This window comes from Apostichopus japonicus, chromosome 3, assembly GCF_037975245.1.
Source record: "Apostichopus japonicus isolate 1M-3 chromosome 3, ASM3797524v1, whole genome shotgun sequence".
NCBI lineage: Eukaryota > Metazoa > Echinodermata > Holothuroidea > Aspidochirotida > Stichopodidae > Apostichopus > Apostichopus japonicus.
The window spans coordinates 24,304,112-24,326,053 of record NC_092563.1 but is presented as its reverse complement, the minus strand read 5'-3'; the positions used below and the strand labels follow the sequence as shown (position 1 = coordinate 24,326,053).

The 21,942-nt window shown below is 38.4% G+C and overlaps 1 protein-coding gene across 6 annotated transcripts in view; it reads right to left on the bottom strand.

The window, feature by feature from the left end:
- Positions 1 to 21,942, bottom strand: part of LOC139965570 (uncharacterized) — a 55,889-nt gene that overhangs the window by 16,794 nt on the left and 17,153 nt on the right. For 3 of the 6 annotated variants that reach the window (XM_071968076.1, XM_071968075.1, XM_071968079.1), the window contains 15 exons: positions 20,959 to 21,213; positions 16,196 to 16,453; positions 14,905 to 15,153; positions 13,804 to 14,052; positions 12,893 to 13,141; positions 12,098 to 12,346; positions 11,487 to 11,735; positions 10,872 to 11,120; positions 7,983 to 8,237; positions 6,329 to 6,565; positions 5,544 to 5,795; positions 4,159 to 4,395; positions 2,805 to 3,053; positions 1,583 to 1,831; positions 420 to 671 (listed from right to left, as the gene is read on the bottom strand). In XM_071968076.1, the coding sequence (XP_071824177.1) occupies positions 420 to 671; positions 1,583 to 1,831; positions 2,805 to 3,053; positions 4,159 to 4,395; positions 5,544 to 5,795; positions 6,329 to 6,565; positions 7,983 to 8,237; positions 10,872 to 11,120; positions 11,487 to 11,735; positions 12,098 to 12,346; positions 12,893 to 13,141; positions 13,804 to 14,052; positions 14,905 to 15,153; positions 16,196 to 16,453; positions 20,959 to 21,213 (3,738 nt within the window). The remainder of the gene's footprint in view (positions 1 to 419; positions 672 to 1,582; positions 1,832 to 2,804; positions 3,054 to 4,158; positions 4,396 to 5,543; positions 5,796 to 6,328; positions 6,566 to 7,982; positions 8,238 to 10,871; positions 11,121 to 11,486; positions 11,736 to 12,097; positions 12,347 to 12,892; positions 13,142 to 13,803; positions 14,053 to 14,904; positions 15,154 to 16,195; positions 16,454 to 20,958; positions 21,214 to 21,942) is intronic. The other 3 variants (XM_071968078.1, XM_071968077.1, XM_071968080.1) reach the window with 3 other exon arrangements.

The window sequence follows — 21,942 nt, the reverse complement described above, 5'->3', positions numbered from 1 at the left end:
TGAGTAATTTCCGATCCTGGTGGTTCTGAGATAATTCGCATTTTGGTGTGATGAAATGAATTTCACGCTAGCAATGATACACTTTCACAGGAAAAACTCTGTGGGCCTACAATGCGGGAGATTCTTCAAAAATGCGGGAGTTTTTTGGAAAATGCGGGAGATTCGGACAGGTGGGCGGGTGAGCGGGAGACGACCCGAAAATGCGGGTGACACCCTCCCAAAGCGGGTGACTTGGCAGCACTGGGTATGAATACTTGTGAATAGAGCGCGAAAAAATGTAAAACAAAAGTATTTTGAATACATCACTGGATTTCATTTGGGAGGCAAGACTGTAACACAAAGCAAATTTGGGGGGGCATTGCCCCCCCTGGCCCCCCTCTGGCTACGCCACTGGTGAAGTCCATACACAGCTGGCCTACCTCTTGTAACGACGATATCAAAGGAACCGCTGCCTGTGTTTCCTGCACCATCTCGGAATGTAAAGACCACAGCAGTTGTACCGACGGGAAAGCAGTCGCCTGACTGATGGCTTTGGAAATCCAATACAGGAGGTACCCCTGAGTTGTCTGTTGCAGTGCAAGGTGCAAAGGACACAACCGCACAGGACCCAGTGGTGTCGGCGTTGATATCACGGCCAGCACAGTTCACAGAAGGATCAATTCCATCGAGACCTACAGAGGAATAGAACGAGGTACATACCAAAACATCGATAGTGTACCCTACGGTATGTACGGAGATCAAAGGTGAACGACACGAACACAGGGAGAAGAGTTGGACCTCAGATCAGAGACAGAAACTTAACTATCCCGGGATGCATTTTACCAAATCTTTTACTTTTACGTTACAAAGTATGGAAGGTAATCAATTACAATCCTCTTGTATCGATTTGATCCCCGGTATGCAAAGTGGGGTCGCAACCCTTTTAAAGCCGCCAAATATATTTTGGAGGAGTGCTAGATGCTTGGGAACCAAAAAAAAGAGGAATATATATGTGGGGAATAAAAAGGTGAAGTAACTTAAATTTCACAAAGTATAACGCCAGAGGTCGAACAGGATTTGTCTAAGAGGAAATGAAGTCAGAGAAAAAGATATCATAATAAACTGAAGAAAAACTTCCATTCCTTTAGCCCCCAAATTTCTGAAAATATTCTCAGAAGGTAGTAGAATTCTAAGCAGATATGAGAAATGAATCCGGCTTGACTTTTTGTAGATCCGGCAGATATCATTATCGGCCCGATGGGTCCAACCAGACCAGTTTCTTGGTGTATCCCTAATTTGACATCTTTGTCAGGTTAGCGCAGACTTTAAAATATAAAGGAATTCAATTTAACATTAGTGGATGCTTCAAACTCCCACATGGCATTATAATCTCATCCCACCACCTTCAAAGCCCTTCTTCTTTTTTTTTTTAACCTACCAAATCTAAAGCATTAGCAACAGTTTACTTCCCCCTTACCCACTCCTCCCTTCCCCCCCCCCACCTCCTCCCATCAGTTACATCAATACCCTGTACCTCAACCGCCTAATAACTAACTTTATTGATAAACCTTAGAAATGGCATACAATGTGAGAAGCACTTTACCTTGTACGATAACGTTAAAAGTGTCCGTTCCAGAGTTGCCTGCATCATCTAAGAATATCACCCTCACTTCCGTGCTTCCTATCGGGAAAAATGAACCTGATGTTGGTTGGTAGGAGAGCAGAGAAGGAGGTCTCCCAGAGTTATCCACTGCTGTGCAAGTGTTAAGTTGTACGATGGCACCAGACTGTCCAAATGGTACTGTACGCAATATGTCTGCACAGGTAACATCAGGGCCTTCAATGTCAACAACTATAAGTGTAACAGATCAGAAATAATTGAGGTTTTTAGATAAACATTCTACTCCTCAAAATTCCCTGTCAGTTGAAGAAGTTTCCCTGGATCGCCGAAATAAATTAACTACCAGCATAGAGAGCGGCAATATTTTGACAATATGAATGTAAGAGACTGACTTCGGTCAGCATTGCGGCTTTGATAAGCCAATGAGGCTTCTTCGCGAGTTCCTGCTTGCAGGAGGATCTAATATACATACATACATACATTATCTGGCGCTATTTTATCACTTAAACTAAACTCAAGACTTTACTCGGACCATCAAATTGAAATGTAGGTTAGTAATTCGAACTCGTCACAACAAAAAGCTGCTGATTTTTCTTAAAGATACGCAGATATCGAAAAAATTGCTGTAGCTATGTCGCTCTGCGACATATCTTGTATCTGATAGGGATAAGGTTACAGATCTTCAAAATACGTCTCGGCATGTCGTCAATGTTTTCGCACAATATTATACAAAAACTAAAAGGAAAAAGACAAAAGGAACTATGATCAAGTTGCAACAGTGGTTTAATTCTCCACCATACTCTTTTTCTGAATAGAGAAGGGGGTTATTGTCCCTAGTTTTTTGACATTTTGTGATGAAGCGTTCTCAACAACTTAGGATCGACTTGTTCTCTTGTTATGATTCGGATCAAAATGACTCTATTCGATTTGCATTTCAACTCTTAAAATTGAAATGATCCCTTCTTCATGTTGTTAATGAAATGAAATGGTGGAAGCAATTTGCAGATTTGTCATTGGCTGCTTTTCAATTCTACAACCATGAAAAGACCGCAGCCCTAAGATGTTCAAAGAACAATAAGTGTTCAAACCTGTACCTCTGGCTTCCTATAAATTATATTATCTTTTTTTCCCCTGTGAGACAACTTTTAAAGTTTAAGTCCGAAGTCTTGGGGTTAATACTTGAATATCTTCTCAATAAACCTACCAACGACGGTTACTGTGAACACATCAGAACCTCGGTTACCACTATCATCTGCATATTCGTTAGTAACCGGTGTAGTACCGAGTGGAAAGAAAGAACCGGACGTTGGTGATTGACGAACCAGCGATGAAGAGCCAGAATTATCAGAAACCTCACATGATGGTAACATGACCGTCGCACCGCGGGCTGGTGGCAGCACCATCACGACTTCATCGCGACCGGAGCAATCTACTGAGGGTGGCATCACATCAGCTTTATAGAGGAAAAAAAGCAATGCTAAAACTCGTCGATTTAAGACTTTAATTATCAGATAAGAGAGAAACTGCAACATCAAGGGGAAAAGAAGATCCTCATTCACATCATATGAAAATCTCAACTTGAACAGCGATGTCACACTCACTTTATTTGACATTTTTAGCATTTCTCAGATTTTTTCATTATGGGCTGGATCATTTCTCAGATTTTTTTAAGAATTTGACAATACATTTTCTTCTTGCTAACTTTCCTTAAATTTAACATGAACACAATGATTGATTCACACTACAAACTTGGTCGTTTACATCTCATAATTTGATAGAGCTGTGACCTCTGTTCAGAAGGAGTAAAGTCCTCTTACTGATATCATTGTACTGATGTAGTTCTTCCAACATAAGTTTCTTTGGGAGGGATTTTAATAATACAGTATTCACTTGGCATCATCAAGTAATATCAAAAATCAAGGCAAGCATATTTAACACCCCAATTAACCGGTTGCCATTATGTCTAACACAAAATAATTCAAGACTCAATCAATTGTCACAGTGAAGATCTAAACAAATTGATTAACCATTGCATTATATGGTCCAGTGTATAAAGTCTGTAGCATGAGAAACAATGAAACCAGGCATCTGGGAAGTCCCGTGTCCTGGCGGCTTAAGTATGACAGAATTTTTAATCCGGGGAAAATTTGCCCACCTAAAATGACAACCTGCGAATTGGTGGCGCATGCCAGATATGAAGTGTATTAGGTATACCGCCATTAGGCCGTGCAAATTATGGCCTATTTTATGTCATCAGATAACTCTGGCAATTCTGGCATGTAGTTGCAAATCGTTCACTGTATTAGGGTACCATAATATAATTTTCAACATGCACAAAATATCACTTCTTCCTGAATATTCTGAAACAAAAAGTGACTTTTAATCTCCTTCTGATTTGTACTTTTGTTGATTTCCTGACATTGACATTGTGAATTGTTTTATTTTCCTTTTTTCTCTCTCTCTCGTTTCGTCGCCATTATTCTTAACCTCGAATACAATTTATGGATCACAATCTCCAGATTTTCTGTGCCAAATGGAATTGTAAAATCAAGACTAACCATTGAAGATGGCAAAGGTGCATTCATCCCTCTGCCCTCTGACGTCTGTGCACGAACATCTGACGACTGTAGTGCCAAGTCCGACAGGAGTACCTGATGCAGGGTCACAGGATGTCGACAAGGTACCTGAACTCCCTGTGCAGATTGGGTTGCTCCAGGTAGCAATGAAAGTACCAGGGGCCACCTCATTCCCACCTGTCCCATCAGAGGGGCAGGTAATATCTACGAGACGAATCTCTTGAAGGGCCAAAAATATTGATACAAGATTTAAACGTAAACTCACTACCTAATCAGCTTAAAGTTCATCTACAAGTTTCTACAAGAAGTTCACATATGGTTGTTTTACATCTAATAAGTGTATATGCTGAGATGACAACAAATATGAGACAACTTTATTATTTGTAAAATGTTTTTTTGTTTTACACTTCTAAGCACCAAAAATAAAGTATATCAATGTTTCATAATTGAAATATTGTATGTGATGCACAGACAGAAGATATTTTTTTGAAAAGAACAAAGAAATATGGCTGGAACAGGATTCCAAATAGTGACCTCTGGATTACTAGCCCGGTGCAGCTCTAACGACTGAGCTATCCTGCCCTTAATCAGTGCATGTGTGTAAGGGTGTATGTATGAATGTATTTTAGATCCTCCTGTAAGCAGGAACTTGCGAAGAAGCCTCATTGGCTTATCAAAGCCGCAAGCTGACCGAAGTCAGTCTCTTACATTCATATTTAACGTCCATGATTATGAATTGTCAGCAACTCTGTAACTGGACAACATACATTAATCTTGGAGTGACTCGAACCGGGGACCTTAATATTGGAAGGCACCGGTGTTAACCTTTGAGCTAACACTCCACAATATATACTTAGCCATTTCTTTTGCTGGGGGTGCCAGTTATAGAAGCCATCGTATCTAGTATGGTGTGCAATGAAGGAAAACACCTCTGTTTTATTCGATACAACCCAGAAAGCGTCAGGGATGGAATTTCATGAGCACTTTGGCTGTATATGTGATTATGTATGTAAATGATTGGGTAAACTTTAGTTCAAGGAAAAGAGCGGAGTAAAATGATCTTTTCTGTTGTCTAGAGTTTAACAGGTTTCCTATTAATCATTTACTTTATATAAGGATCATCAGTGTGGGCAAGTTATTACAGACATGCCACCTACTTCTCTGAACATTCATTCAAATGAGAAGATTCTGTATAAGACATTGTCTATATACAAACTTCACACACAGAAAGTGTTTAAATGAATACATACAGCCTTACTAATCCTGGGGATTGATTGAACTAAACTATAAAGATACATATTTCTTTCAATCAACTACATACAATAATTTACAAAATTATTACACTATGATTTCATATTAATACAAACCTGGATTTACTGTAACAATGAATGTATCTGTAGCTGTGTTGCCACAGGCATCTTCAAAGGTGTTTATGACTGTGGTGGAACCAATAGTGAAAAATGATCCCGATCTTGGAGATTGGTTCATGGGTAGGACAGTTCCAGAGTTATCTGAGGCTCTACATGATGGTAGTAGAACAGTAACACCAGATGCACCAAATGGAGCCATCCTGGTAATGTCCAGACCACTGCAGTCAACCGTGGGAGGTATATTCTCAGCTTAATGTCAAATAAAAATGAGGAATACAAAAGAATATTTTTAGATTCAATGGGAAGCAAAAGCAGAACGATCATCACCAATCTTTGTGTAAGAAGTCAAATGAATGTACAACTACCCACACAATTAAAGAAACGTTAATTCTATTTCAAAGTAAGGATGGCTCAGATGCGTCTTCACATGGCATACTGAAAACTTGTCTTTAGTCTAGAAATGAAAAAAAAAACACACACTATTTTTGGAATAATCATTATTTATCTAAACATATTAATAACTTTGATATTTTCTTAGATAAAGGCTTATTGATACTTTCTTGTTGAAATATTAAAAGGCAGTAAAAAAACCTACATTCACTTGGCACTGATTTGATGAACAATATTGTTTTGTTTTTGCACCAAGAAAGAACATTGAAAAGTAAAACAAATAATAACTAGGAGGTTTCACCTTCCAATAAAATTGTGATATCTCACATTGAGAAAATGGCAGCCACATGTACAATGGCTTTCTTGTAATGGTGTTAAAATAAGTCTCTAACCTGCAGGTAGATTAAAGAAACAGGTTTCAGTCTCTCCTGCATTATCTACACAGGTACAGATTGCAAATGTTTGTCCTGAGCTGATATCACTGCCAGAGGAAGGATTGCAGCTGGTGGTTATAGGTTGTACTCCTCCTGTGCAGTCAGGATCACTCCAAAGTCCAATGATAGCATTAGAGTTAGTCTGGCACTTGGCTACAGCATTGGTGGGACAGATAATCTGAAGCCGTGGACGATCTATCAAAATGTTAAGAAAGCATCTTATGGTTACAACAGAGGGGAGAAAGTAGAAAACAATACAACTACATATGTCATTATTCCAAACATGCTGCGAAAAAGCTGTGACAGGGCCAACCATTATTACCTGCGATATATATATATATATATATATATACACATATATATATATGTGTATATAATTGTACCTTTCTTATATTACTGCCTGATTCACTATTAAATAAGCTGATATATATTTTCAAACTGCTCAATAATATCCCATTGCTGTCAGGATCATTCAAGCCATCAAATTAAAGCTTAATAGTCAGATCGAAGGGTATGGTTCCTCCTGGTATGGTTATGTGCAATGTGAGTGTTAACTTAGGACTGGTGTAATGGTCAATGCACAGACTAATTGATACTAGGCCTTTGATAATCTCCACCATTTTCATTTCCATGTTGTACAACAACACTATTGTACAATTATGGTAGGAATGTTTTCTATTCTCTTAGTGTCAATATTAAATGTTTGATCAAAAAACTTTGGCTTTCCTCTTTCACTAGTTCAAAAAAAAAGTTCAGTCCAAGATAGCTATCAAGTGTGGAACAGTTTGAGATTAATTACTTCAGCCCTGCTGCTTACATGTACATTGGTTGAGCTAGGTACATCAGCTATGAAAGATTGGTAGCTGGGTTTGTGTCAATGTTTAAAGGTCTGAAAAAAGACACCCAGTTTCCCTGTTTTGAAACATCTTCTGTGACTTTCAGATAACAAAATTACAGGATGCAATTTCAGTTTAAGCAGCTCTTTCCAAGTATTCAATTTATTATTTCAGCAGCTGCTTTATTCAACAATTTGACTAAATTTGTCATATTTAAATAAAAAATAAGATTGCAAATGGATGAAACAAGAAGATTACAGAAAGAAGATTACAGATCAAGTTTTCAGAGAAATTCTGCAATTTTGAATCTACTCTGTGCAGCTGATGGACAATATCTGAATGTTATAATGGTCAGCCTCGCCTAGAAACTTTCAACACAATAGATGTGTGACATAACAAAAGCTCTGGTGTCTAGCCAGCCACTAATAGACATTATCTGCAAGTACTAATGTTCAGCTGTGCTGCGAAAATCTCCACCACATTGGACGTGTGGCAGTGCGATGGCTTTTGCGTCCAGCGAGCAGCTAATAGACAATATCTGCCCATGATAGTGGTCAAAAGTGCCTAGAACTTCACTATGTATATTGCATCTTACATAAATAACAAAGGCATGTTTTTTTAAGTGGTAGCAGATGTGCTTGGATTTGGCAAATGGGATTATCAAATATTGAGACAGAAACTTGAGGTCTGATCTGATAAAAAATGTTGTATGGCTAAGTACTTGTAATAAAATAAAACAAACAGCTGTTTAAACTATATATAGGCTTCAAACTGACCTTCAATGATCGTCACAGTATAAAATCCTGTTGCCCGATTGCCGCTTGGATCTTCAAAAGTGTTTCCAACCATCGTCGGTCCGACAGAGAATGGTGTACCTGGTGGTGGGTTCTGGGGCAGAGGCAAGACTGTTCCAGAATTATCTGTAGCAGTACAGTCCGGTAGATTAGGAACCACAAGACTTTGGGTTCCGGCTGGGACAGTCCTGGAGAAACTGAGACCGTCACAATTAACAACTGGAGGCTCATTATCCACTGAGAGAAAAGGAAGGTTCCAATACAAAGAACAGTGAATACCCCTTTAATAAACACTCAGTCTGTCACCCTAAGGCTTGCTTGAGAAGATATTAAAAGGCTCATATCCTTACATATCCACTATGGAGAGGATGTGAATGTTCAGCACAGGAGACAATGTTTGCAAAAGATTAAAGTAATCGATAAATGAATAAAGACTTCATGGCAATGGTTGTCTTTATGGCAATGGCTCACATGAACAATAATTCATATAATTCTTATTAAAATAAAAATATTAAAAAAGCAAACCAATTTTTGTGATAATCAATATTGTAAGTTAAATGTAAGGAATATTTAAAGTTATTAGACCAGTAATACGAGACTGAGGTCATACAACATTTAATCTGTTCATAACAATTGTGCAGATATATCCAATGATGTGACTATGTATAATTATATTGGTCAAATTGTTAATGTTCTTCCAGACATCCCAGTCATCCAAAATTCAGTTCTGAAGACTAAAAACAGCTTTGGGGGTGTCCGGCAGCGACCACTTGCTTATATCAAATTTAGATTCAACTGTAAGTAAATCCCCTCAAATGGGTGATACGACAAAGATTTATCACCCACCATCACCTTGGAGATACTGAAATAAAGCATAAAACAGTGGACAAGCCTACCATACCACTGGTCCATAACTGGTGTTCTCTTTACCAGATCTACACATCTCTCCTACAGTGTAAATATTGCTGTTCTCTTCACCAGACCTACACATCCCTTCTACAGTGTACATATTGCTGTTCTATTCATCAGACCTACATATCTCTCCTACAGTATACATAATGCTGTTCTATTCACCAGACCTACACATCTCTCCTACAGCGTTCATATTGCTGTTCTATTCACCAGACCTACACATCTCTACTACAGTGTACATATTGCTGTTCTATTCACCAGACCTACACATCTCTCCTACAGCGTTCATATTGCTGTTCTATTCACCAGACCTACACATCTCTCCTACAGTATACATATTGCTGTTCTATTCACCAGACCTACACATCTCTCCTACAGCGTTCATATTGCTGTTCTATTCACCAGACCTACACATCTCTCCTACAGCGTTCATATTGCTGTTCTATTCACCAGACCTACACATCTCTCCTACAGCGTTCATATTGCTGTTCTATTCACCAGACCTACACATCTCTCCTACAGCGTTCATATTGCTGTTCTATTCACCAGACCTACAAATCTCTACTACAGTGTACATATTGCTGTTCTATTCACCAGACCTACACATCTCTCCTACAGTGTACATATTGCTGTTCTATTCACCAGACCTACACATCTCTCCTACAGTGTACATATTGCTGTTCTATTCACCAGACCTACACATCTCTCCTACAGTGTACATATTGCTGTTCTATTCACCAGACCTACACATCTCTCCTACAGTATACATATTGCTGTTCTATTCACCAGACCTACACATCTCTCCTACAGTGTACATATTGCTGTTCTATTCATCAGACCTACACATCTCTCCTACAGTGTACATATTGCTGTTCTATTCATCAGACCTACACATCTCTCCTACAGTGTACATATTGCTGTTCTATTCATCAGACCTACACATCTCTCCTACAGTGTACATATTGCTGTTCTATTCACCAGACCTACACATCTCTCCTACAGTGTACATATTGCTGTTCTATTCACCAGACCTACACATCTCTCCTACAGTATACATATTGCTGTTCTCTTCACCAGACCTACACATCTCTCCTACAGTGTACATATTGCTGTTCTATTCACCAGACCTACACATCTCTACTAGTGTACATATTGCTGTTCTATTCACCAGACCTACACATCTCTACTACAGTGTACATATTGCTGTTCTATTCACCAGACCTACACATCTCTCCTACAGTGTACATATTGCTGTTCTATTCACCAGACCTACACATCTCTACTACAGTGTACATATTGCTGTTCTCTTCACCAGACCTACACATCTCTCCTACAGTATACATACTGCTGTTCTATTCACCAGACCTACACATCTCTCCTACAGTATACATATTGCTGTTCTATTCACCAGACCTACACATCTCTCCTACAGTATACATATTGCTTTTCTATTCACCAGACCTACACATCTCTCCTGCAGTGTACATATTGCTGTTCTATTCACCAGACCTACACATCTCTCCTACAGTGTACATATTGCTGTTCTATTCACCAGACCTACACATCTCTACTACAGTGTACATATTGCTGTTCTATTCACCAGACCTACACATCTCTACTACAGTGTACATGCTAGTGATTCTTTGCCATTTGGATGCCTTTTTTTCGGACAACCAACTCTGCCGTTCGGATAATCAAAACTGTAAGACCTGCTTGTCCAAGGGACTATCAAAGAACTTCTTTGCTAAACCAAGATAAAGGCAATGACAGTTAACTAGGAATCAAATATTACAGGACATTTAGATCTACCAACATACAGTCTGCAGGGAACCAATTGTTAAAATCAGCATATAGGAAGAGTCATTTCCTTTAGATCAAAAAAGAAAGATTGCAAAAACCAGACACAAATACAGAAATGACATTGATGAAGAGTAAGAAGGTGAAAGAGGGATGACTTGCCTCGTACAAACACTACAAATGTATCCTGTCCTCGGTTACCGTTGGCATCCTGAAAGATATTGGTGACCGGTGTGGTACCAATCGGAAAGAATGAACCCGATGGCGGTGACTGTGATACTTCAAACACAGTTCCTGAGTTATCAGTAGCAGTACATGAGGGTAAAACCACCTGAACCCCAGATGAACCTGGAGGTGCATTCCTGTTGACTGTTATTCCACTGCAATCCACAACAGGCGGTTCATTATCACCTGTAGAATAAGGACGTTATAGTCAATTAGGCTCTCTTTTGACCGTGGAAACAGAAATCACGCAAAACTTGACAAGCTGTTGTTTCTTTAACAGCCAAAATATAAAAAAGTATATATATATATATATATATAAACAAATGGTTATTTGGAGACTTGTTTGGCCTTAAGAAAAGAATTCTTTCTTTAACTTTCCTGCCTGCTTAACTTTGATATCAAAAAAACTTTAGCCCCTTTAACTTTTAAACATCTATTATCATTATCAAATGCATATTTGAATTCCATTTGCCAAATGAATTTGGGTTGGCAGATGAAAATAGAAAGTAAAACCAAAAAGAGGGTAAAATACCACTGGCAACTTGCACTTACCACTGATGATGACTTCAAATGTACCCATGCCTCGATTCCCACTTGGATCTACAAAGGTGTTGGTGACCCGTGTGGTACCAATCGGAAAGAATGAACCCGATGGCGGTGACTGTGATACTTCAAACACAGTTCCTGAGTTATCAATAGCAGTACATGAGGGTAAAACCACCTGAACCCCAGATGAACCTGGAGGTGCATTCCTGTTGACTGTTATTCCACTGCAATCCACAACAGGCGGTTCATTATCACCTGTAGAATAAGGACGTTATAGTCAATTAGGCTCTCTTTTGACCGTGGAAACAGAAATCACGCAAAACTTGACAAGCTGTTGTTTCTTTAACAGCCAAAATATAAAAAAGTATATATATATATATATAAACAAATGGTTATTTGGAGACTTGTTTGGCCTTAAGAAAAGAATTCTTTCTTTAACTTTCCTGCCTGCTTAACTTTGATATCAAAAAAACTTTAGCCCCTTTAACTTTTAAACATCTATTATCATTATCAAATGCATATTTGAATTCCATTTGCCAAATGAATTTGGGTTGGCAGATGAAAATAGAAAGTAAAACCAAAAAGGGGGTAAAATACCACTGGCAACTTGCACTTACCACTGATGATGACTTCAAATGTACCCATGCCTCGATTCCCACTTGGATCTACAAAGGTGTTGGTGACCGGTGTGGTACCAATCAGAAAGAATGAACCAGATGTTGGTGACTGTGATACTTCATTCGCTGTCCCTGAGTTATCAGTAGCAGTACATGAGGGTAAAACCACCGAAACCCCTGATGCCCCTGGAGGGGCATTCCGACGAACTGTTCGTCCACTGCAATCCACAACAGGCGGTTCGTTATCAGCTGAATGTGCAGAAATTTGTTGAAAATTGTTTGCATTAGAACAGAATCAAGTGAGCAAACTCAGTCCAAGCAAAATAGCAGTTCTGACAGGCTGCTTATATATTCAATGGTTAAAATGAAAGCCTCAATTTCGAATGACTGCTGCCTTTCCAAGACGAGGCTGCAAATGTCTACAAAACAACATCAAGGGGAGACAGTGTTCTCTGTCTAAAGCTTGAGAGCTTCATCATATGATTAGCTTTTACATCTAGCAAGTAAGTAAACAGTTATGAAACCCTTTTGGTTTACAGGCCATATTTCTTTTTTAAGCTGAGTCTTTGCAGACCCCTTTGCCCTCCTGAACCCCCCCTTACCCCACCCCATCCAAAGAAAAAAGTTAAAGGGGCTGTATCAGGTCAGGTAATGAATCAAATGAATGATCTTCTAGTGAGGATTGTTAATCAATATTCTTCTGGTGAGGATCTGATAAAAGTAAAATATTTGGCGGATGAAATTAGAAAGTAAAACCAAAAAGAGGGTAAAATACCACTGGCAACTTGCACTTACCACTGATGATGACTTCAAATGTACCAACGCCTTGATTCCCACTTGGATCTACAAAGGTGTTGGTGACCCCTGTGGTACCAATCGGAAAGAATGAACCCGATGTTGGTGACTGTGATTCTTCAAACACAGTTCCTGAGTTGTCAGTAGCAGTACATGAGGGTAAAACCACCTGAACCCCTGATGCCCCTGCAGGGGCATTCCGACGAACTGTTCGTCCACTGCAATCCACAATAGGAGGCTCGTTATCAGCTGAATGTGCAGAAATTTGTTGAAAATTGTTTGCATTAGAACAGAATCAAGTGAGCAAACTCAGTATATTACAAGTCCAAGCAAAACAGCAGTTCTGACAGGCTGCTAATATATTCAATGGTTAAAATGAAAGCCTCACTTCGAATGACTGCTGCCTTTCCAAGACGAGGCTGCAAATGTCTACAAAACAACATCAAGGGGAGACAGTGTTCTCTGTCTAAAGCTTGAGAGCTTCAACATATGATTAGCTTTTACACCTAGCAGCTTCAGTTGACAGAATTTTCAGTTCATCCCTTATAAACCCCCCCCCCCCAAAAAAAAACATACTGAAAATGAGAGTAAAATATGAAATCACAGTGGAGAGTCAAAAATTTCCAAATTTAAAAACATTTGCAAATTAGGAGTATATAAAGAATTTACTTTGTTTTGAATGTGATTTCAGTTTGAAAGTCTACCCGTTTAAAACCATTTTCAAAATAAAATAAAACTGGTAGCAAACTGCTTATCCACTAGAGACCCTGTGTAATAGAATATGTAAAAGTAGGTTGGCCTGATGTTTCGTTCCTAGCAGGATCTTCTTCAGAGGTCATAAAAAAAAGAAATTTTAAATTAATTAAAAAAGGCATTTTCCTTAAATTTCATTACTTAAAGGAATTTATTACCTGCATTCACTGTAACTGTAAAGGAATCACAGCCTCTGTTTCCATCTGGATCGACATAACAAGTTTCCACCACTGTCGTTCCGAGGCGAAAGAATGATCCTGATGGTGGGCTCTGTGAGGAAAAGGTCGGCAATCCTGAATCGTCAGTAGCTGGACATGGTGCATATGTTGCAGAACTACCGGTTGCTACCAGGGATACAGTGAGTACAATATCTAATCCGCTACAATCCACTACTGGTGGAGATGACACTGCAGGGAATAGTAAAAAGGAAATAGGAACATTTCTTACACATTTGTAGGATACGTAATGAAAAGATGAAAAGGTAGTTGCAATCTGCTAAAAGAGATTAAATTATGTGTCACATTGCTTCCCGAAAATCCATAAAGATCCCCAAAACTACTAGTTTGTAACAATTTATCCAACACTATTATAGCAAACGTGCTGAATTATAATTTACACGTAAGTTGAACTGCAAACAAAACGGTTTATCTTAATTCCAAAAATTTTAACCAAAAAGGAAAATGAACCAATTGAATTTTATTTGTCTAGGGTGCTACTTTCCAAAAGGATTTAAATCTTTACAAAAAAAATAAATAAAAACATAAACAGAACAAATGAACTCATTCAAAGTTCTACTACTTTGGCTCAAAGTCAAATTGTCAACTTTTAATCATGATGCTAAATTGGTAGCCATACAAATTTAGACAGTCTTGCCACCATAGTTAGAGCTATAATCAGCAAAATGCCAGTTTTCTTTGGCAAAGGAGAGTAGAATATTAAACCTTCATCAGACTGACTATATACAAGTAAGTAAACAGTTACGAAACCCTTTTGGTTTTACAGGCCATATTTCTTTTTTAAGCTGAGTCCTTGCAGACCCCGTTGCCCTCCTGAATCCCCCCCTTACCCCACCCCTTCCAAAGAAAAAAGTTAAAGGGGCTGTATCAGGTCAGGTAATGAATCAAATGAATGTCCTTCTAGTGAGGATTGTTAATCAATATTCTTCTGGTGAGGATCTGATTATAAGTAAATATTTGGCGGATGAAATTAGAAAGTAAAACCAAAAAGAGGGTAAAATACCACTGGCAACTTGCACTTACCACTGACGATGACTTCAAATGTACCAACACCTTGATTCCCACTTGGATCTACAAAGGTGTTCGCGACCTGTGTGGTACCAATCGAAAAGAATGAACCAGATGGCGGTGACTGTGATACTTCAAACACAGTTCCTGAGTTATCAGTAGCAGTACATGAGGGTAAAACCACCTGAACCCCAGATGCCCCTGCAGGGGCATTCCGACGAACTGTTCGTCCACTGCAATCCACAACAGGAGGCTCATTATCAGCTGAATGTGCAGAAATTTGTTGAAAATTGTTTGCATTAGAACAGAATCAAGTGAGCAAACTCAGTATATTACAAGTCCAAGCAAAACAGCAGTTCTGACAGGCTGCTAATATATTCAATGGTTAAAATGAAAGCCTCACTTCGAATGACTGCTGCCTTTCCAAGACAAGGCTGCAAATGTCTACAAACAACATCAAGGGAGACGACAGAGGTAAAGGAAAATGAAGAGATCTGTGAGCAATGTGACCAAATACATTCACTTCTCCAGAGGTATCAACCAACTGTAATTGTTAATTTAGGCTTTCTCTTAAACTAATAATTATCTACACAACCAATTACAGCATTCCCGAGGTAGGTTTTAAGTCTATCAGAATGTGATTGTGAAACCTCTTATTTACGAAGCAGTTAGGGAGTCATCGTCAATCCTCCGAACAAACAGCGAAATAAAAAATGAGGATGTGTCGATTGGTTCACTCCAAAGTCAACTCAGACCGTGAGGCTCTGCGGACATTGTCCTGATCATGAGCAGTGCAATTCACCTTGTATAAGGAATCCAATAAACCATACAGATGACTGTCATGATTGAGTGAAGCAATTCTGTGACTGTCTGAACGTGATGGGTAACGTCCACACAATCACAAACAAAAAAAGTTTATGTTACTAACGATGGTTAAGGCCTTCTCACTTCTAGACTTTACAGCAGTTAACCTGTGGTATTTGTTAACTTGCCACACCCACACACCCAATTGTGCACAATTCATACAGTCGCTCCCAGGGTTGTACAACGTGCCACATCTACTTGTCCCCTGCCCCCGGGAGGGGGGGCTTCCAGTAGTGTGCAGCCACAGACCCATTCCTGCAACTATATTTACAAGTCACCTTACCCATGTATACACCAGCTGGGTGAATAGTAACATACACTGTAAGGATCTGGCCAGAGATCAAACCTGTTTAACAGACTGAAAGTTCTTTAGCCATTGACCTCATTTGATCTCATTGGCTGGCCACCGTTAAAATGAAACAGGAGAGACATGATAGTGTACCTTCTGGATTCACAGTCACAGTGAAAGTACCAAAGCCTTGGTTGCCATCAGTGTCTGCAAAAATATTGGTGACAGTCGTTAATCCAAGTTCGAAGAAACCTGATGGCGGAGTTTGGCTCACAAAGATGGCTTGTCCAGAATCATCAGTTGCCGAGCAAGTAGGTAATGTCACAAACACACTGGAGAAACCAAACATTGCAGTTTCTACTATATCTCGTCCTGTGCAATTCACAACCAGAGGCAGAGTTGGTTGATTTACTGCAATAACATGGATCAAAAAGAGAATAGGAACAATAAAAATAAATTCATAATGCATTGAAAACAATGTATAAATATTGCAAAAACATACTATGAGTAGAATTACCAATGAGAATGTCATCTCCACTTGCCTCCCAATTTGTCCATCGTCAGAATTATCATCAGTTTCATTAAACAGAGAAATCTGTCATTAAGAATTTCCGAAAATTTCTCTACTTTAATATAAATTATACTAGCTGCCTTCTCTCCTAGAACTCAAACTTGGTATTTTAGATTTAGTTCTGAAGGCATTTTTAGACCACTTTATGACTTTGAAGACCAGAATAAGAGAACATCATCTGTGATAAGCAAAGAACATTGGCTTTATAAGTGAACAAATGTTGTTCTACCCAACTTTAACTTTCATGTAGGTCATGATACAGGCAAATTAAAGGTTCAAGAAATGGGCATTATATGTCATCTTGTGAGAAGGTACAACATTTACTGAAAAATTTGACCAGGCTGTGGATACCACAGTAGTGTAATGATTTAGTGTGTAAAAGCCAGTGATGGGGTATTTCATGAATTATGATACAATATGGTGATTTAGTGTGCTCACTGGGTACCAAAACATTGTCATGACCAAAGTTGAAATAAACATGCAGACCCAACTGAGGGTTTCACAGATTAGAAGTGTAGTATATTGATAAAGTTGGTGTATTCTGATGTAGTCGTCCCAGGGTTCTTCGTAACTACCGGTTGGTCCGTCCGCTGACCTTATGACCTACATATCATTACATCAGATTGTATATACACCAATGTGTATCAACTTAGATAAGTTCACCGTTTACTCGTTAAGAATAAAGACGCCAAATTATAAGTCCGTTCTCGTTTGTTGTTTTGTTTTGAGCGTTTCGTTTGGTTAATTAAGGGAGTCAAACCAGTGGATACGTCAAGAAGTTTTATACCACTGGAAGAAAAATGCAATTAGACACAGATTGTTTTCATCTTGTAGCCACATGTAGTCAGGTACCATAGTGCCATGGCTAATTGAATGTGGCAACGGTAAAGGTGTCATATTAGTATGTCTTCCATGTTTGTCTTTCAGTGGTTTTTCACTTTAATATCAAACCTTCATGATCTCTCTCCTTCACCTCTACGGTTGCTGTTTTCAAATGCTCAAGTTGCGAGTATTTAGTAAAGTGAGCACTTCTGGTTAATTGGTTACTGTCCTGTAGTTCAATTGAAACTCTATTCATGTGACCATTAGGAAGAACACTGGTTGTATGAAACCAGCTTGATGGGTATTAGGATAATATATGAGGCTGTTATGTGGCTGTTGTACCCCATTTCTGTTCCCAGTTGCCACTTATCATTCCCTTATGATGAATAAGAGTTATGCAAACGATTCAACTTTACTGCAGTGCATTCATAGAACAGTAATTCTTTAAGACCCAGTGAGAAAGGCACAACCAAACCCCAAAAATACCAAATTTTGGAAGCTTATATTCAACGCCAGTTGCACGAATGCATGGATGGTAAGAGGGCTGGGTGGGGGAGGGGGTCGAAGGTGTGTGGTTATATGTTTGCTATTTAGTTGTTGTCTTCATCATACTGCTTGCTCGATATTATAGTCAATGCTCAGGGAACAATGAAATATCAATGTGGTGCTATGTAATTTACAGCTTCCTGTTGGACAAAACAATAGCCATAACATGGAGGCATATAAAATACTATTGTGTCATAGCTGGACTCCTACACTACGTTAAAGGCAAATTATCAAAGATAGAAAAGCATCACGACAGTTGTATGCAGGTTTATGTGTTAGCTCAGTGGTGTTTGCTCAGTGGTTAATGCCGGTGCCTTCCAATCATAAGGTCCCCGGTTTCGATTCACTCCAAGATTAATGTATGCCGTCCAGTTACAGAGTTGTTGTTGTAGTAAAGTGGAATTTCCAGAGTATGTTCTTGTTTTGGTCCCCCATGTCGCTTTAACTTAAACAGATCTCACCCAAGGTTATCCAGGGTAGGCATGATTTGTTCCCTGTCAGTTGTTCACGCTGATATTAGTGGGCATCATACAATTTAGTGCCTGTATATTTTCTCTTAATGGGTTGAGGATCTTAGTATTTCTATAAATTTAACTTTCATTTGTATCTAAATGATTGTTTCCTACCTTGTATTAAATGTTTTCCCCGTAAACATTCTTGTTACTGGTTAAAATTGATAGTTACGCCATGTGATACGTCTAGATGCTCACATGCGGTGCTTGTGAGCTAATTGATCTTTGTTCTGGCGCTTGGCCACTCACCGATCACTGAAGCGAGACGTCCGATTTCCGTGCAGAATATTGTTAGCCAAGAAGTGACTGTTTATCAAGTGATTTTTCTTGTAGGAATAAGTGGGTGAGTTTAATAAGTATTTTTGTACATGCGTGCAAGTATAGATGTAGACTTAATGTCTATTTGAGACCAAAATGAACTTTATTTTGTTGAAGCTAAGTTCCGTAACGAAGTATTTTAAGTAGCGTGTATCGTAACCTGTTATACTAGTTTTGCGGATGTATTAGTTACGAACATTCCTTCACCTCGATTGTCAACTTTGGATCTTGTGATTTGAAGATGATAATTTTTAATATGAATAACTATGTTAAGCTCATCTCTAGTTGTGACTAGCGGTGATTATCGATGTTGATTATTTCATATTTTTAGAAGTAACGATTATGAAATGTATTGTACTTTTCAAGCTAAGGTATCACAGTGAGTGTACATATATGTGAGAGACGGACACGCTCGATGATTTTACGGAAAGAGGGAGACATTCTGATATGCACTATGAATGTTGATAATATGACGTACTATGAGAAAATAAGGTTATTTGGTAATGAAGTATGATATTATTCCAATGTGAAAATGGATTTCGTTTTTTAGTGTTTTCTATTGTCGTATGTTGGTTGGTTATCACATCGTTTCAACTCCTAATTCTTTATTGATTATTTGATGTCAAAGTACATTTAGTTGCCATGGTAACGAAGAGTCTTAGTAAAGAATGAACTCAGCAATGGAGGTAGCTGAATTTATAAGATGTTTACAAAAGAACTAATATTTTATTAGGATGGATTCAGATTTATAAGGTATGGGTATGATGGGATTTACAATCCATTGTGGATGCATATCTTTGGTCTTTTCATTGTATTCTTGTTATATATTGTACATACAGTAGTGTTATTAGATAAAACAAAGGTCAAGGTTGTTGTGTTGAGAGTGTCACCTGAGCTCTATTGATATTTGGAGAATTAACCTGATAGTATCGCTGGAATGTGTGATTATGACAGCATTGAGTGTTCGTAACATGAGTTGATTTCATTCTTTGGTATTTCCAGACATAACACTGTAGCAGGATTCATATCAACATTTCAATGATTGAATTATGGGAATGGGGTGCCTTCATTATTTTATGTCGTAGTGATCAATGTTATATGATTTTGGTTGGCACATCTCTATATTACCTGTTATATTTACTTTTTAGGTAACTGTCCTTGAAGGTGTAAAACTATCTTTGTGAGGGTACATTTTCTACTGGGTATCTGGATGGTGAGTCATGGTGTTTGGTAGTGATGATTATCTTATTTTTCAGCACAGTTCTGCTAAATTACTGCAAGGATATGTATTGGTATCATCTGAACACAATTTTATTGCTTTTTGGAAACTGAATGTTTTAGTAACAGTTTTGTTTATAACCATATATTTGGACAATACCCTCTACAGAATTTATGCTTCATATTTTATTGCATGCACTTACAGAGAGAATTTAGTAAGCAGTTTCAGTAGAAGAGGTGACTATGGTAAAGATGATCATGTACCTAAAACTGGCAACATGGGCTGTGACTTGCTTTAATTTAAGTTTTCTCTAATCAACTACCTGGATTATTAAAGTGATGTTCCAGGTTGGAGATTTTCTATGTTTGATAACATTTGTTTAACTTGCATAAGTTTTATACAGAAATCCCATGTTGATTGTTTACGATGAAGCATGGAGCATAATTATATTTTTTTTTCCTTTATTTATCCAAGTCATTTGAAACATGCTGTTGTGTGAATGCAAACTTTATTTTATCGTTTATTTACTTTGGTTTGTAACTTGTGAATTCCATGTTTCAGGAGCTGTTTATCCAGTATTGACAATATAGACCGACAGACCGTATACTTCCTGGTTGTGTGATTCTTTCCCGAGGCTTACTACCTCAAAATTTGCGTTCTTCTTCATTGACAATTGACAATTCCTAATCATGGACGTTAAATATGAATGAAAGAGACTGACTTTGGTCAGCTTGCGGCTTTGATAAGCCATTGAGGCTTCTTCGCGAGTTTCTGCTTGCAGGAGGATCTAAACTACATACATACATACATGTAAACCTGCTGGAAAACAACAACTGTACATCCACAAATTCAATAGCAGTATTGTGAGCCTAGATCTGGAGCAAATTCTTTAAATGGCAATAGAACAATACTTTAATTCATTCCTTACCTACAGTAACTCTAAATGTGCAAGTATTGGCATTGCCAGCAGCATCTTGAAACAAGTATGTAACCCCTTCCGACATTCCTGGAGTGAAAAAATCTTGGAAATTTGGTGGCCCTAAAACCAACATAGGAGGAACTCCAGAGTCATCTGTGGCTGTGATAGGGGGCCAACGGACCAGCTCCTGCCCTGTTCCAGATGCCTGCTGAGTAATGTCATCAGGGCAATTGAATATTTCTGGTCGGATCAGATCTGGCAAATCTGCAAAGAATAATGTTATAGCAAAACCTGCTCTAATACTTTCTTGTACACCGAAATAATTTTTATATGGAAGAGCAAAGTGAACAACAGGTAAGCGGGCATTGACCTGTGATTACAAAATAGTTTTTCCTTTGATTTAGTCAAAGGAGTGAACGGTATTGCAATCGTGAGATCCGTTGACCTTTGCAGTTAGTCAAAATGTCATCGATATGGTCAGAGGCTTGTAGAATTTCTATAGCAATGAATAAAAGGGTGAGGTGATGTGTTGAAATGGAGGGCTAGTTTGCACCTCTTAGATCCGATTTATGATTTTCTAGATCTTACTTTAAGGCTTAATAAATAATATTGTTAGAAGTATATATGTTAGGTGGCAGATATATATGTTATATATCAGGGGTGGGTAACCTTTTTGAATGAATAGGCCAGATATAAGGGGTGAAAACTTGACTGGGCCGCACCAAACCAAAGACCTTCTGTTGATTTCAAACCTTTGATTCAGAGGACTTTCAAGCAATAGGTGTGTGTACTTAATCTGTATTCACAAAAACATAATGTCAATACAGTACAGTTGATAATTAATGGGGATAAAAGGCCAACCTGACAGCATCATTAGTGACGATAAATTCTAAGCACCTAGCTCGTTTTTTGTAATGATGTAATATAGATTGATTTGTTTTCTTTTTCTTGAGACATCTCATTGCCCACAAAAAATCACTGGCGGGCCGCATG